The sequence below is a fragment of the Montipora foliosa genome, chromosome 6, assembly GCF_036669935.1.
Source record: "Montipora foliosa isolate CH-2021 chromosome 6, ASM3666993v2, whole genome shotgun sequence".
NCBI lineage: Eukaryota > Metazoa > Cnidaria > Anthozoa > Scleractinia > Acroporidae > Montipora > Montipora foliosa.
The window spans coordinates 56433789-56448788 of record NC_090874.1 but is presented as its reverse complement, the minus strand read 5'-3'; the positions used below and the strand labels follow the sequence as shown (position 1 = coordinate 56448788).

Sequence of the window (15000 nt, the reverse complement as noted above, 5' to 3'; positions counted from 1 at the left end):
TATGTATGTATGTATGTATGTATGTATGTATGTATGTATGTATGTATAACTCGTGTCAAATACGTGAAAATATATGTTCACCTCAGTCAACCCTACTACAAAGTTACACGAAGTGGAGAGACTCGGAGGACTGCAATTTGACGTGATTCGACAAATGCACATGGCAATTAAAATCCAGAGAGACAGTACGATAGGTATATTTTTGGTAAAAAAGCAAATAAAGTAAGCTTTTACTTTTCTCTGCTGCCTCTTAATAGAAGGTTGTATGCTCAAATTTAGGTAAACCCAAGCAACATAACAACATTGGATTCTGCTTCCAGGAATCTTTGCCAAACTATACACGTTTTCTTATCAATAGTCTACTTAGAATTGGTTATTGCAAATTGTTCAAACGACTATTACAAAGGGCCCTATTTATACGGAAAAAACATTAATTTGGCCACGTCATCAAGAACAAGAATAATTATTGTTTTTGTATTCGGTTTCTAGTCTTGAAAAGACGAACAAAATGATTACGTCCACTTCCCGATAAAACTAAGTTATACAAGGCAATTGAAAAGAAGAGGGGTGAGATGTTCCCACGTTCACTTTTTATATCACATACTATTACTGCGAACGAAAGAGGGTCGATCATCATTTGCGATTTGAAGCTGAAAAAGCGAGCCTGCGAAATACGCAAGATTTCGATGTTGTGGCCCCATTTTTTTGCTCGCGGCCCAGAAGGCTCGGACAAAACATCATAAAGTTGTCCAAGAGCCTTTGCATGCACTAATTCATTCTTTTGCCAACCTATTTTAGCTAAGAATCCTTTATCGCGGGAGCAACGAACTTATTATATTCTTTACCGTGCTGTGATTGTCAAAACGTTACATCGGACAAACACCACTTTGGCTCCCATTCAAAAGAATTGTTATTTACAAAAACGAAACTCTGGCACATCCGAACTTGCATGACAATCTAATCTTGCGATTGCGTGGAATGATTAAAAAATTATCACTAGCAATATGCCTTTGTTTGTAGTCTTGGCACACTGATTCCACACATGAAGCCCTTCAACTTCAAAGCAAATTACAAAGGGGGTCAATCAGCGAGTATGAAAGTACTCATGTTTCACCCTTAAATCATTCCTGCTAGTGAAGACAACTGCATGAGTGTCAAAAGACATTTGGCCTCGAATCCGGCGTAGCATTTTAAGTTACATTTCTAACCATTCCAGCCGGAAGTAGCATCAGACCATGTGCGTATTGGTACAGAGTGATTGACATTTGAACATGCGCATTTGCGAGTTACACAAACTGTTTCGAAAACCAATTGTATTTGTCGCAACGTATGACATACTAATATTTCTAACTTTCGAAATGTTTCGTTTTTCCGAGTACCCTTTCCATTATTTGCTCGTATTTTACCCTTCTCGACAAAATCGGCAGGCGAGCAATTACACTACACACAATATAACAACAATATCTGTGAAGGAGATTTTTATGTGATTAATCTGTCATCTAGAGAGAACAGTCCATTTGCCAATCTCTCCTTCAAATCTTTCCTAACACACGGTCCATAAAAAAATCTCACTTAAGTCCGCATCACTGATAAAAACAACTGTAAAAAAGGCCTTTTTCACGATCCTAAAAGCAAAGTAGACGGCTAAGCCAAAAAACGTCAAAACTAAAAAAAAGCGAGAATCCTCAAACATCTTGAATTTTCACGTGAAAGAAGCTGCAACTGTTCGCGAATGTAGTGGACAAGGTGGGCGGTAGTTTCCGACCAAGGGCTGGCCTTGTCCATTTTCGATGGATCTAAGAGCTTGCATCTAGAAAAAAAATATAGAATATAAGTGATGCTGAGAAAAAGTAACGGGACACTCATAACATTTTCAAATATAGGACGATGTTGAAAAGTCAAGGAAGGTGGTCAAACAGTTTAAAGAATTTGTCTTAAAAAAGACTGGTAGCTGTGTGTGAAGAAACCAATAGTTCCTGATTATATTTTTAACATGCGATGAAATCTGTTTTTCAAGACCGGAATCTGCCGACTTGCAATAAATAAAAGGCAAGTTGAAAAGAACTTCTAGGGTCACACAACCGGAGGTTATCCTGGTTCAACTACCTTAAAGTGACAGAGTATTGCTTCGAATGCTTCTCCCTCCCCACCCCCACCCCTACCTGGATGCTTTGCCAATCTCCTTTGCTGGATTATGGTATCTTTAGCGGTGTGACGCCGATACTCATTTATACACATGAGTGGAGAGAGACAGTGTAGAGTAAAGGTCCTTGACTAAGGAAACAATACAGTGACACAGCTGTAGGCCTCGAACCACCCGGCATGGCCGAACGTACCAGCCCGGCATATAAGATATATCCAAAAATGCCCTAATTAGATGCATGCGGGTTTCATTAAGCGCCATAAAGTGTCCCCTTGCTCCCAGTCTCCCCAACTTCAACATCATTCGTATCTCGGAATAACAGACAATGACACAAAGTAGTCACAAAGTGTCCCCAAATTGCCGCTCCTCAAGTGCGGATAAACCAACACCATTTTTTACTCATATGACGGATTTTCCTTCATTGTCAGTTTGCTCCAAAGGAAGTTTTATCCTCCATTTAAATTACTCTGTCCCAGAAAAAAAGAAAAAAAAGTTAAAAAGTAGTCCCTGGACAGCATTTGAATACGGAGCACTCAGTTTGAAGGAACTGTTTTTATCCCTAGTGGTTATTATTCAAACTTTCCTAGGTTCGCGTCCTGCGAGTCCAGACATTGGGGTTCGGCTTAAAAAAAATGTTTATTTCCCATGAACCCTATCAAGCTTTCAGTGACCAAAATGAACGATAACACTTCAATTGGAACAAATTAACAATGAAGAATAATTCTTCAATTGAGGAAGAGACTTGGTTGGATAAACTGCAGCAACGTGTTGGATGTCAAACTTGGGCCTGCATGCATCTAATTTGGTGCATTTCTGGACATAAGAGGAGACGACATAGCTCTTGAAAACAAATTTTAAAAACAGAGCCAATTTTTTTATGTATGATCAAATGCATCTCTAAGGCAAACGAGATTCCCGATAATTCATGTACTTTTAAACACCTGAGCTGCGGAGACTTCCAAAGGTTCCTTGAACACAATCCATTTGACACATTCTAATAGAGGAGGGGTAGTCAGCGAACCATCGTACGTATAGTAATCAGCCAAATCTGAAGAGAATAAAACGAATACTGAATGAATAAGTACTTCATATTTCACTCACTTTGAGGGGCCAATGGAAGGAACAATCAATACATCGATAAACATAAATATTTAAAATTTCAACCACTGAGAAGCAGGTCTCAACTAACTCGCTATTACCGAGTGTAGCCGGAGTGTTAAACTAGGGACTATACTGAAAACTTGAAGTGCGGATCTCAAATCCTGCACCCTAACTTTTTGGCCATATAGGAAGGACATTTTTATCTTATGAGCGAAGCGTCACGATACTTCGAGTAAAATGGATGTCGATTTAACTCAATTCTCAATTTCCAGTTGGCAATTGACGTCAGCTTCAAAGCCCTTTCCATAAAATAATTTATAGGAACTATAGGCAGCGGTTTGATCAATTTTAGAAGCTTCTTTCTACCGGCCTTGACTTTCGACTGAAAATAAATTAAAAGAGCAAGCGAAGGGGGGAGCGACGAGGAGAAGGAACGAGCAACCCAGGAATTATAAAGGATAAGTGTGGTTTGCTCATACATCTCTTCGCTAAGTGCCAAGGCATGCTAATTTATCCTCATGCTTTCGAATATTTAAATCTCAGGACCAGAATTAAACTGAGGACAGACTGATATCTTGTTCTAATTCTTTTCCCTCAGTAGTAAGCGTCGAGTTTTCTTGCCCGCATGAACCATTTAGTCAATTACATGTCACGCACGACTTTGTTCTCAGGACACCGTTTCCGAACGACAGTCATTGCTCACTAATAAGTCGTGGACCATATAGTAGGAAAATTTCGCGTCTTGTGTAAGCTGCACTCGTATAAATGGCTCTGTTGGCGTCTTATGTAATCTACAAGTGGATTATATACCAGTGAGGTCATTACAGGGAAATCTCAGACGAGGCCTTGAGTATCAATACATCAACGCCGAAGTCTGAGATTTCCCTGTAATGACCGAACGGATGAGGTTAATAAGTTATTTATTATATGGCCTTTTATTTTTGCTTAGTTTTGGCCTGTTCTTCGTCCTTTGGATAATAAAACTCGCTCTCGCTGTGGCTCTCTTCGTCGCCCATACTAAAGAAGCATCTGTATGCTAGTTTTTCTTTCAGTTATTAAAAATATAGTTGTACTTTGTCCACATTTTTTTGTTGTTTTCGCCCATGCGCTCGTAGCTTTAACTCTCAACTCAAAATTAAAGAGCCGTCGAGCCGAGAAACATTTTCATAATGCCCGGCCATTACAAGAAAATCTTGCCCGCTCAGCAGTCAATCAGAGCGCGCGTACTATTGTAGCCATATAGAGTATAAATGTTATTTTTATGCAAATATCTTTAATTGTTTTGGTCCTCCAACATGGCCGCCGTGCACATACTCTATAATAATTTCCAATAAACGCACTCACCTGACTTTCAGTCTGGACACAGGTAACCCAGGCTCACTGTGTGTGCCATATAGGTAAATATAGAGAACATATGACGCAAAGTTTAGGTCTGAAAATTTGCTAGAAAATGGAAATAAAAAGCTTACCATGTGGTGAGCTGTTGTTGTCTTTAATACGTACACGAAGTTTCGGGAAAAATGGTCCCCGTTCACCTTCCTTTATAGTATAGTGACAAGGTAGGAGAAGGAAGCCAGCGTAGGGACTCCGATCGACCCGAAACAAGCACGATTTTTTTCGTGAAAATCGAATCCAGTCGCTAAATGAACACGCCAGGTTCGTAGAACAGGAATTTCTCTAAACCATGAATCCACTGAAGCATCTCCAGGTAGCAACGCGAAGCCACCAGGCTCCGTAGAACTTGTAAGTTGACCTGCTAAAATGGCGGCCCGAAAGCGTTGTCCTCGCGAAGTATCCAATTCAAAATGGCACTAAACTCGGGACGCCTGGTGACGAGTATAATAAGTCCCCCTGGAGGGAGGGGAGTCCCATATTACTCAGTGAATTTTGTTTTCAGCAATTTGGGACTCCCCTCCCTCCAGAACTTATTATACTCGTCACCAGGCGTCCTGAGTTCAGTGCCATTTTGAATTGGACACTTCGCGAGGACAACGCTTTCGGGCCGCCATTTTAGCAGGTCAACTTACAAGTTCTACGGGGCCTGGTGGCTTCGCATTGCTACCTGGAGATGCTTCAGTGGATTCATGGTTTAGAGAAATTCCTGTTCCACGAACCTGGCGTGTTTATTTAGCGACTGGATTCGATTTTCGCGAAAAAAATCGTGCTTGTTTTGGGTCGATCGGAGTCCCGACGCTGGCTTCAGTCTCCTACCTTGTCACTATACTATGAAGGAAGGTGAACGGGGACCATTTTTCCTGAAACTTCGTGTACGTGTTAAAGACAACAACAGCTCACCACATGGTAAGTCTTATCGATTTTTATTTCCATTTTGTAGCAAATTTTCAGACCTAAACTTCGCCTCATATGTTCTCCATATTTACCTATGTGGCACACACAGTGAGCCTGGGTTACCTGTGGTCTGGACAAGATAAATTGCCAAAGGGATTACATTGAAGATGACAGAAAGGAGAATTATGTGTATTACCGCGTAAGAAAAATAAATAAAAATAAATAAGAATAACAAAAACCAAGTGGCTAAATAAATTTCATGATTTAAAATCAAGTAAAAAGCGACAAATGATCTCGATCATTTCTTTTTACCTAGCTAACGGGATTAATGTTCGTGTGTGAATTATAGGAGCTGTGAGGCTGAGAGAGTCGAGGGGAAAAACCCGAGAGGGATTTTCACTCGAAGACACACTCGCCCGAGTCTAAATCCCACCAGCCACACAGGCTGGTCTCAATTTGAATTAATTAATAACACGTTGGACAAGTTTTTACCTTTGGGTAAAAGAGCTTCCATGTTAAATTCCCTTCGTATAGCCTCAGAACTTCCCTGAAAAACCAATCACAGTGAAAATAGTTGTGGCGGTGGGAAAAATATGATGCGATAAACAAGAACACATTTTATAGGGATAATAATAACTTGTGTTTGTAAGATATGCTTACCGCCTTTTTCACTTTCGATAGCATGTCTGTTATTGGCTTCAAAGCAGCATTTTCTGCGCCGACCTGCAAAAACAAATCGAACTCAGATAGGGGGTAGACTTTCATATACCGGACCAAAATGGCGGAAGACAAAAGAACCATTGTTATTCTGATTAGGCCTTGTTGATTAGGTATTGTTATGTTCGCTTTGTTCTTTTGTTTTATGGACGTTAATTATTCAGGGTCTGGTATATGAAAGATAAGCCCAGATAGCCCGGTTGATCGCCCGGCTTGATCGACGCTAACATATCAGTCTTTTGCGGTTCTTTCGAATTTACCAAAATGCGTGTGCCGCTAGTGTCACTACATGTACATCATTCCTTTTTTCTTTCCCGCGCTTTGCAAAGAGCGAAGTGAAGTAACCAAATTTAGGATTCTCACGGCAACGTGAGCAAACAATACACCTTACTCCAAAATGGCCGCCATTTTAGTTTGCAAATGAGCCATTGTTGCCTCGTTCTTAAACTTAAAATTCAAAAGAATATTTAACCTTAAACGAGGCAACAAGAGCAAATTTTCAAGCAAACAATGGTAGCCATTTTGGAATAGGGTGTAGAGAGAGCTAAAGCATCGCGTTTGCGAAGCGTGAAACGGGAAACAGGAAACGACAAGCTGCTGCTTGTCATAAGAGCATAAAGCTGAAAATCCTCTTATTCTGACTCGTCTCTCTCTCTTTCAGTTGAGAAGTTCATTGATATCTGTTGCCAACCGACAAGAAATGAGCTCATACCAAACAAGTTCTTCCATTTTCGACAAAACGTAATTTTAATCCGGCGTTTCCGTTTGTCGCAAAAGTGATGCTAAATCCTTCTGTTAGTGAAAAGTTCTTTATCTCTGTTTTTACTTCAAAATCGTTCGTGTCAAATAAGTTGTAGGATACTTTGCCCAAATTGCAAGACGTAACTGAACGAGATGGAATAGCGTAAAATTATAATTTTTAGTTGTCGCCCCAGCTTTAAACTACTTTTTTAATAGTCCGGCCAGGTGGTCATACGTTACCTTTAGAAAGAATCCTAACACGCTTAAGTCATTGGGGTTTCCACCTCCTACAGCTGCTTTGAAATTGCTATGAGTTTCACAGTCCCAGTGAACCAAATGCAGCTGGAAAAACGATAAAATGATTAATCAGTTTTCAAAGACTGCAGCTTTTGGGGTTGACATTAAAAATAATAACAATAACAATAACCGTGAATAACAATAACAACAACGCTAACGGCAACGGTAATCAAAACAACGAAAATAATGCTGCAACTACAATAATATTCCTTTGAAATCTCGTTTTCTCAGACTGTCTGCATTTTGAACACATTTCCCCCCAGAATTGTGCCTCTTAGCCAATCAACGCAGAATGTCTAATAAGAGGGGGTAGTTTCTAAAGAAACTGTGGTGCTGCGTCGGTGGGGAAGTAGTATACAAAAATTTTGGTTTTATCAACGGAGTTGATAATGTAAATTGGCCACCGTACAGAGATTCTAAAAGCTGCCGTTTCGAGCGTTAGCCCTTCGCCACAGCGAATTCGCTATGATTTTCGTTGACAGCAGGAAAACCGGAGTACCCGAAAAAAAAATCCCCTGGAGAACCAACGGCAACTGAGGACAGGGGTTTCAATAACTTTTTTCATAAGCGGGTGGCGATGGTGGCCTGATATGCCCCTGAATGCTGCCAAAGGTCGGTCACCAAACTTCACGACAAAGCTAAACATTTTAAAATCAAAGGTTACGCCAAATTAATCTACAATGCTTAGGCCTAATTACTCCTCAGCAATAGGCCATTTTCGAAATATCGAATATTCAGCTTCATGATAGTGAGGCAGTAAGGACAAAAACAATAGAAACACGTTGGAATGAACGTGAAAAATATTTACATATCATCCACTTTTCTTTGTCTTTGTCATCACTGCCTCACTATCAAGCTGAATTTTAAGATATCGAAAAAGGCCTATTGTAATATTCTATGGGAGACTTGAATTTTTTTTTTTTTTTTTTTTTGAGAGGGAGCAGTGTCTTGATCTTCAGTGGTGAAGCGGAGTGAAACGGTTCCTATGGAGTTGAAACTCTGGGTTCAAATCCTATCCACGGGTATGATTTTCATCTTCCTTATTTTCTATGCTACAACAAGTCCTGGGACACAGTGTCCTAAATTAGCGATCATAGACAATTCAGAGCAAATTAGCAATCGCATAAATATGGGGAGGACGACAGGGGCGGGAAAGAACGAGAGAACGAGATTGCGATGATCCTGAACTGTATCCATTTCAATTGCCGGAAGGAAGACCTTACTTAAGTGTCCATCGGAGAACCAGCCACTTAGCGCGGAGTTCATTATCTTCAGTCATACCTCTGCTGAGTACATCTTTCCATTCACTCTGTGTTCAGACCCCTCGGAGTCCTTGTCCCCCCAGTGAAAATGGAACTGCTCGAACTTGTATTTCTTTTCCAATGGTCCTCCTGATAGCTCTACAATGAAGCACACAATATATGTACAAGCTACAAAGAGCCACTTTCATTCCTAGAGGCTGAGATTTATTCGACCAGCACTGACGACAACGACCTCTTAGCTTGCCGCTTCCAAACTACATTCAGTAATAGAGCGAGTTTCAATCGAATGTCGTACAACCAAAATCAAAGTAATTACTTTGACCAATCAAAAATTACGGAGACAATCCAGTAAACCAATCAAAACTCGAAGTAATTACACGTAGCCGACTCAAAGCGCAGGAAAATGTGCAAGCGCGAGCCACTATTGGTTTCACTTCTGATTGGTTTAAAAAATAGCGCGAGAACTTTGAACCAATCACTGAGTGAACTAATCATAAACCAAAGCACTTCGCTTATTACTTTCGACATTAAATTGAAAACTGCTCTAAAGGTAGTTTATTTCTCTAACCTCGATTTCACTTGTTTTAATTTTTTTTTCGAGGATTTTAGGAAAATAATGTAATCTGCCAGAGGTTGTTTTAGAAGAAGATCGAAGCCTACAAACATTACGATGAACACGTTTCACAAATAAAACGTACCCTAGTGTTCATTTTAAAATTGTATGTAAAAAAAAACCACTATGTCAGTTATCGACTCCCTAGTCTGTCTGGGCCGGGCACATGATCGCAGCAGGGAAGAGGAAATGTACGTCAAAATGCGGCGGTTCGCGATACCCTACTCTGTCTTTGATCGCATACTCTTCGATCACCAAGCATGGTTCAATCCTACAATTGAAACCAGTGGAAGAACAGGCAAAGATAAAGATAAAGTCCTTAACTAAAGAACCAGCTGTCTACAGCCGTAATAACTCGTAAGACGTAAGATCTATACGCGAAAAATAAGCCAAAATTAATGACGGTGCCTACTACTGTTATTGCGCATAGGTCCTGCGCATCTCGAGACACTCGGATTTCCTATGGGTGGTGCGTATTAATACAGAGGTATTTTTGCACGGTTCAAAACTATGCAGACAAAGCAGGACTTAGCAGGTGCTCTTGGTATCCAAAAAGAAAATTGGGGGTAACCATGCATTTTTCAGAGAACACCATACATTGCTTTGTATTTTAAAGGTTTTTACAAATGTTGCTACCCTCACTTGGGTGGTTGGTTGGCCGCATCTCAGATATGCTTTAAGGTGACTTGCGCGATGCAAGTTATGAGCTATGTCAGTCGTTGTTTGATTCTGTAGCTGCGTCATGCAGCTCGAGTCAAAAGACCCACATTTCACCTTTGCTCGCCATAGAGTCTCCAGTAGCTCAGTGGTTAGAGCATCCGACTAGATCACTTAGGGTCGTGGGTTTGAATCCCATCTGGGGCTCGGATTTTTCCGAGTTCCCAATGGGTTTCAACAACATTCGACTTCATATGTGTATATCACTCTAACATTTGCTGATTAATTATCTTTGAAAAATGTGTGGTTTCCCCATAATTTTCTTTTTGGATTTCAATAACACTACCGTCCTTAAAACAAGTTTGTTTCATTTTCGTCAAAACGCATATTTTATCTTGACTCTGCCGTTTGTCGTAAACACGATGCAAAATCTCTCTTTTCTATTCGCCATTTTTATCCACAAAAATACCACGCAAACTAAATAACCAACGGACAAAAACCTACTCATCGAGGAGAGCTCAGGAAGCTAGGCTGCTCGTCCCAATTTCCGCTCGCTCACAAGATCGACGAACTGAAGGCCAAAGGAAACAAAGAGGGGCTGCTCGCAGTCTATCAGGAAGCTATTTGTTTGCTCTGCAGATGCTTGAAGGTGGATAGAGCTTGTTAACAAAGCAGAACGTGAGAAAACTGACGTACAGACAAACGCGTTTACACTAACATCGATCAAAGTTCTGTTTTTCGATCCATCGGCCGAGCAAGTGAGGGACGACCACTCTATGGACGTGTTCTCGAGACTGAAATTACGAATATTCAGATCTATCATCTGGCTTTGAATATATAATGACACATTCATTTAAGTCCCAGAACGTCAGTGTCAGAAAGTAGACACCGGCGAGTGAGCGAGCAAGTATGTGAGGAAAGAAATGCGCGCGGCGCCCAAAACCCTTGAAAAAAGACATTGAGAAATTCGAGTCAGAACAGACCCTAGACGATCGATGTCACCCAAGTGATATTATTAGTAATCGATAAAGTCCACACATCACTGAGTTTCCATCGAGCACATGAAGGTCTTTATTGGGTGTAGGTGACAAGTTAGGGAAAGGATATGGAATCCGTGGACTCTATTTTTGGTGAAGCTAATCTGAACAAGCGACGCAAGTACAAGCTAACTCAGCAGTGAAACCTTTTACTTTCTCACAAAAGATACCGATTACCAACAACATTAGCAACAAATGTTCCTCTTCACGATTTTGCTCACTCAGGTATGATTGTGGTCCCAATAAAACCAGCCTTTAAACATTAAATTATTTAAGTATCAGGTCTACACATCGTTATTTGCCGAACCCAAAATGGGCATGATCATGTGCATAGTGCCATATTGAAAGTGACCAAAGTCCACGAGAAACAACACAATTTGTCCTTGAAGCTTTCATTTAAGGTTGGTTCTCATATGATCGTTACGAACCCTACGATCGCTGGAAAAAAGTTCAGCGATCGTACCGATCATATGGAAACCAGCCTTTAAAAAGGGTGTGCCATTTAATATTAAAGGAATAACCGTCACGTCGCGACAAGCGCCGTTTACGAAATCGAACCCCTGACTCCACACATTGTGTTGAGTTGATATCAATGACAAAGATCATTTTGAAATTAATTAACTAATTGTTTGGTCTCCCACGTTGGTGATTGGCCAAAAATTCCTGCAACTTTCTAAGCCAATCAGAAGCAAATGTTTAACACTTGTCGACAGTCTCGCAACTTCTAGCACGTGTCTTATGGCTGGTTCCTTCGACCGTATCTGTTTGATGAGTTATACAATATACAATGAACAATGACTTTATTTTGTTTCGAATTTAAGGGTGGCAAAAGTTGTTAATATCTCCGAAGAAAACAACATGACGGAGTAACATGACTAAACTACTAAAAATATTAATTAATAGACTATAATTATATTACACGCAATGAAATGATATCAATAATATGAAAGATATCTACATACAGCGTTAATTAGCCTGCGTACCAGGCGTTTAAGGGAAGGGGGCAGGGAGAGACGAGTTCAAACAAAATTTGTCCCAGGATGAAAATTTCTGTCGAAACGTCGTTCTTTATCCCCTCAAACTCTCTCTGCGTTGTATTCAAAGAGCTAGGGCTCAACTACATACCGGTGCCTAAACCAACTGGAAATACCACAAGGAAAGAAAAACGATTACATAACACAATATAATTAATTTTCATCTGACATTGCCCAATACGAAAAATAAAAGAGGTAACGTCTGTATCTGAAATGAGCATAGGATATTCAATTTACGTCTTGTGAAGTAAATGTTTAATCCCAAATCCTTTGTATTGCTTCCTTATATTGAGAATAGCGCCACTGACCTCAAACCACATCAAATTACATATTTCCCTGTCACAAACGAGCTTCATTTCACAACCCCAAAAAAAGCTATGTAAGAAGGATTGGAGCGATCCCATGAAGTTAACAGAGAAAACGTACTCTACGTGACCTGAATTCGCTCTCGAACATGGATTCTGTCATCTGAGACAAATCTCCAAAAGAAACGTCTCGCCTGGAACAAATTACTTGTTTCTAATAGAAAACGGCGCATGCTTTGTCTCTGAATTATATTAAGGGAAAGTGCAAGTTCAGGATGTAAAGCATCACCGAGGCACTTGAAAAATAATAAAACCCTCAAACATCAACAATAAAGGAAACACCTAATCTCATGCAAGGACAGATATGCCTTGCATGAACGATTTGCAGCTGTGGTTTCTAAGTAACCCCTGTAATAAAATCGATGTTCTAACTTAAATTGCGTCGTGTGTTGATACACAGAAAGACAATACACGAGAAACCCAACGGTTTATACGTGACCAAGAAAACAATCAACGAATTAAATGGTAGAGCTCCCGCTGCTTTGCAATATCAAAATACACATAAAACGGGGGGAAACCAACCTGGAAACAGGCAAACGAAATGGCAAAATACAACCCTGTCACAGCGATCTTTAGTCCGGCCTGATCCCGAACGGTTTTAATAGAGTTGGTCAAGGATAATTTCCGGAGGCTTTCAGTCGATAGTTCACTCGTTTTCGTGTCTTAACAGTCACTCTGGCACACTTCACAAATACACAAATGTAAGTTTGCCTAAACATCACTCTCCCGCCACAATGCAAATATTTGAAAGTTTGGTGTAGATATTACCGAGGAGACGTACGGTTGGTGCTTCCCGAAAAAAGAATTTAAGACACAAGGCTTAAAGTCTTAAACCACGGTCGTAGTTGGGTTATACGTATTAGTAAGAATGAATTATATTTGTCTCTGGGATTAATTCAATGCGACGAGAAAAGATGAAGGCTATTTGCAAATTCATATTCTTGAATGCCAGCTGAAAAATGTTAATATTACCTGATAAATTGCTAGTGGCGTCTGGCGAAAACTGAGCGGTATGTCCATTATTTAGAATCTTGGACATAGGAAATGGAGGATAAGATGCTTTCAAAGGCTTAAGGCTCGAATCACGCTTCACTTCAGGATCGACTAAATCTATAGGTGACTGACGCTTGCCATTGACGGCGATCGGACAATCTTTGTACCAATTAGCAGGACCTGTTTTAAAATAAAAAAAGGATATTCAATTCCGCTGTCCTCTATAACAGACTTTCATTTAGCGTAAAATTCCAAAGAAAGCCAACTAGATTCTGAGCAATGCAAACCAATTTTAAAATGTTTATTTTCCAAAGAAGAGGAAAAAATAATCATAAAGAGCTCACCGTTCTCTTTGCCATAACCCCAAGACATCCTTATCCGTTCTCGACAGCTGAATACTGTTCGTCTTAGTTTGACAAACCAGCGTGTTTCTGGGATAAATTGGATGAATTAATAACCTTTTTTAACAGATTACTGTCCAATAGAAAGACAAGGAATAAAACAATATTTCATTCATATTCAATGGAAGAGTGATAGGAAACTGTTTGGCACGTGATCCATGGTACTTACACTTGGACAATTAATCATCTGTTTAATTTTCCCTGTTTCTAGCCTTTATTAACGCACCCTGCGGACCTTTGGCAAAGGCTAACTGTTCAAAAAAATGCACGTACATTACTTTTGTGATTTTTGACTGTCCTTAGCCCAAAAGCAAAATTACAATATCAATTTTGTCAAGCACGTGAGCGCACACAAGCGAAGTGGTGAACAAATGTCGTGACTCCAATAGACTGCGAGCAGTCCCTTAGGATGGTCGCGCGAGCGAGGAAAGCGCGTGTGGGGAAATCGAGCGAAGCGAGCGACAGCCGAGGGGAAGTTGGGAGAAGGCGGGAACCTCTTCTTCCCGCCTCTCTCCAGTTTCCCTCTCGGCCAATTCGCTCTCTCCAGTCCTGCCGAGCTTAGACTTGACTGAAGAGGGACTGCTCGCAGTCTATGACTCCAACGACGTTTGTAGGGACTCAAGATATTTAACTAATTCTTTTCACACCTTACTTTACACTGTATAGGTAAAGTCCAAAACATGTTTTATTCTGACACCCTGTTTTTTCCATAAATTATTGCATTTGCTAAAGCCGTAGTGTGGCTGTCTATTTGCAGACGTCAGTGCACTTGAAAGCTTTGGCGTAAGCAAGAGATCAAAAATAGCTTTGCCATGGAAAGGTTCAAACAATTACTAGGACAAATATTTTCTGGTTTGTTTGAAACCCAAGCTTTTGTCCCTTCAATCTTGCTGTTTATATGAGGTCCCCAAGGTCCAGTCAAACAATGACATAAAATCACTCTATTAGCCATTGTATTAAAGAGATTGTGTTGGATATCAGAAATATCCATCCTTGCCATAAAAAAAAGCCTTGATGGTCAACTTACATAAAAATGACAGAGAGAATACACCCCCCGTTAAAATTGGCCTTATCCACCTTTGCCACTGACTCAGACGGTGCGTGGGAACTAGCAGTTGTTCATCTTCAAAGTAGAATTTTCCTATAAGCTTTCCTCGAAATGTTCAATTTTTTTGAAGCCGATACTATGAAAGACGACTTTGCATGACGACGACGTGAAATCACCAAATTTTAGGTTTTGACGACAACGTGAGCATGCAACAGAGAATCTTTCATTCTCTATTTTCAGTCAGAAAAAGAAAGAGTTGCACGAAACTTTGCATCAAATTCTGCATGAAGAAATTGCCAATT

At 40.2% G+C, this 15000-nt stretch overlaps 1 protein-coding gene and 1 pseudogene across 1 annotated transcript; one reads left to right on the top strand and one right to left on the bottom strand.

The window, feature by feature from the left end:
- Positions 1 to 1463: 1463 nt before the first annotated feature.
- LOC138007841 (carbonic anhydrase 2-like) lies at positions 1464 to 13725 on the bottom strand. The gene is made up of 8 exons (XM_068854931.1): positions 13594 to 13725; positions 13229 to 13429; positions 8570 to 8688; positions 7232 to 7333; positions 6194 to 6256; positions 6026 to 6080; positions 3085 to 3191; positions 1464 to 1810 (listed from the first exon to the last, which is right to left on the bottom strand). The coding sequence occupies exons 1-8, from the start codon at positions 13619 to 13621 to the stop codon at positions 1703 to 1705; spliced, it is 783 nt and encodes a 260-aa protein (XP_068711032.1). The 5' UTR covers positions 13622 to 13725; the 3' UTR covers positions 1464 to 1702.
- A 1238-nt stretch (positions 13726 to 14963) lies between these two features.
- Positions 14964 to 15000, top strand: part of LOC138006060 (uncharacterized) — a 1979-nt pseudogene continuing 1942 nt past the window's right edge.

What these genes read in the sequence shown, in the direction of transcription:
- LOC138007841 (XM_068854931.1), bottom strand. Translation starts at nt 13,621, where the DNA reads ATGTCTTGGGGTTATGGCAAAGAGAACG. An exon ending in GGGTTATGGCAAAGAGAACG is followed by an intron (nt 13,430 to 13,593) that starts GTGAGCTCTTTA and finishes ATTTTAAAACAG; the next exon opens with GTCCTGCTAATTGGTACAAA. An exon ending in GGAAGCTCTTTTACCCAAAG is followed by an intron (nt 3,192 to 6,025) that starts GTAAAAACTTGT and finishes TATTCTCTTCAG; the next exon opens with ATTTGGCTGATTACTATACG.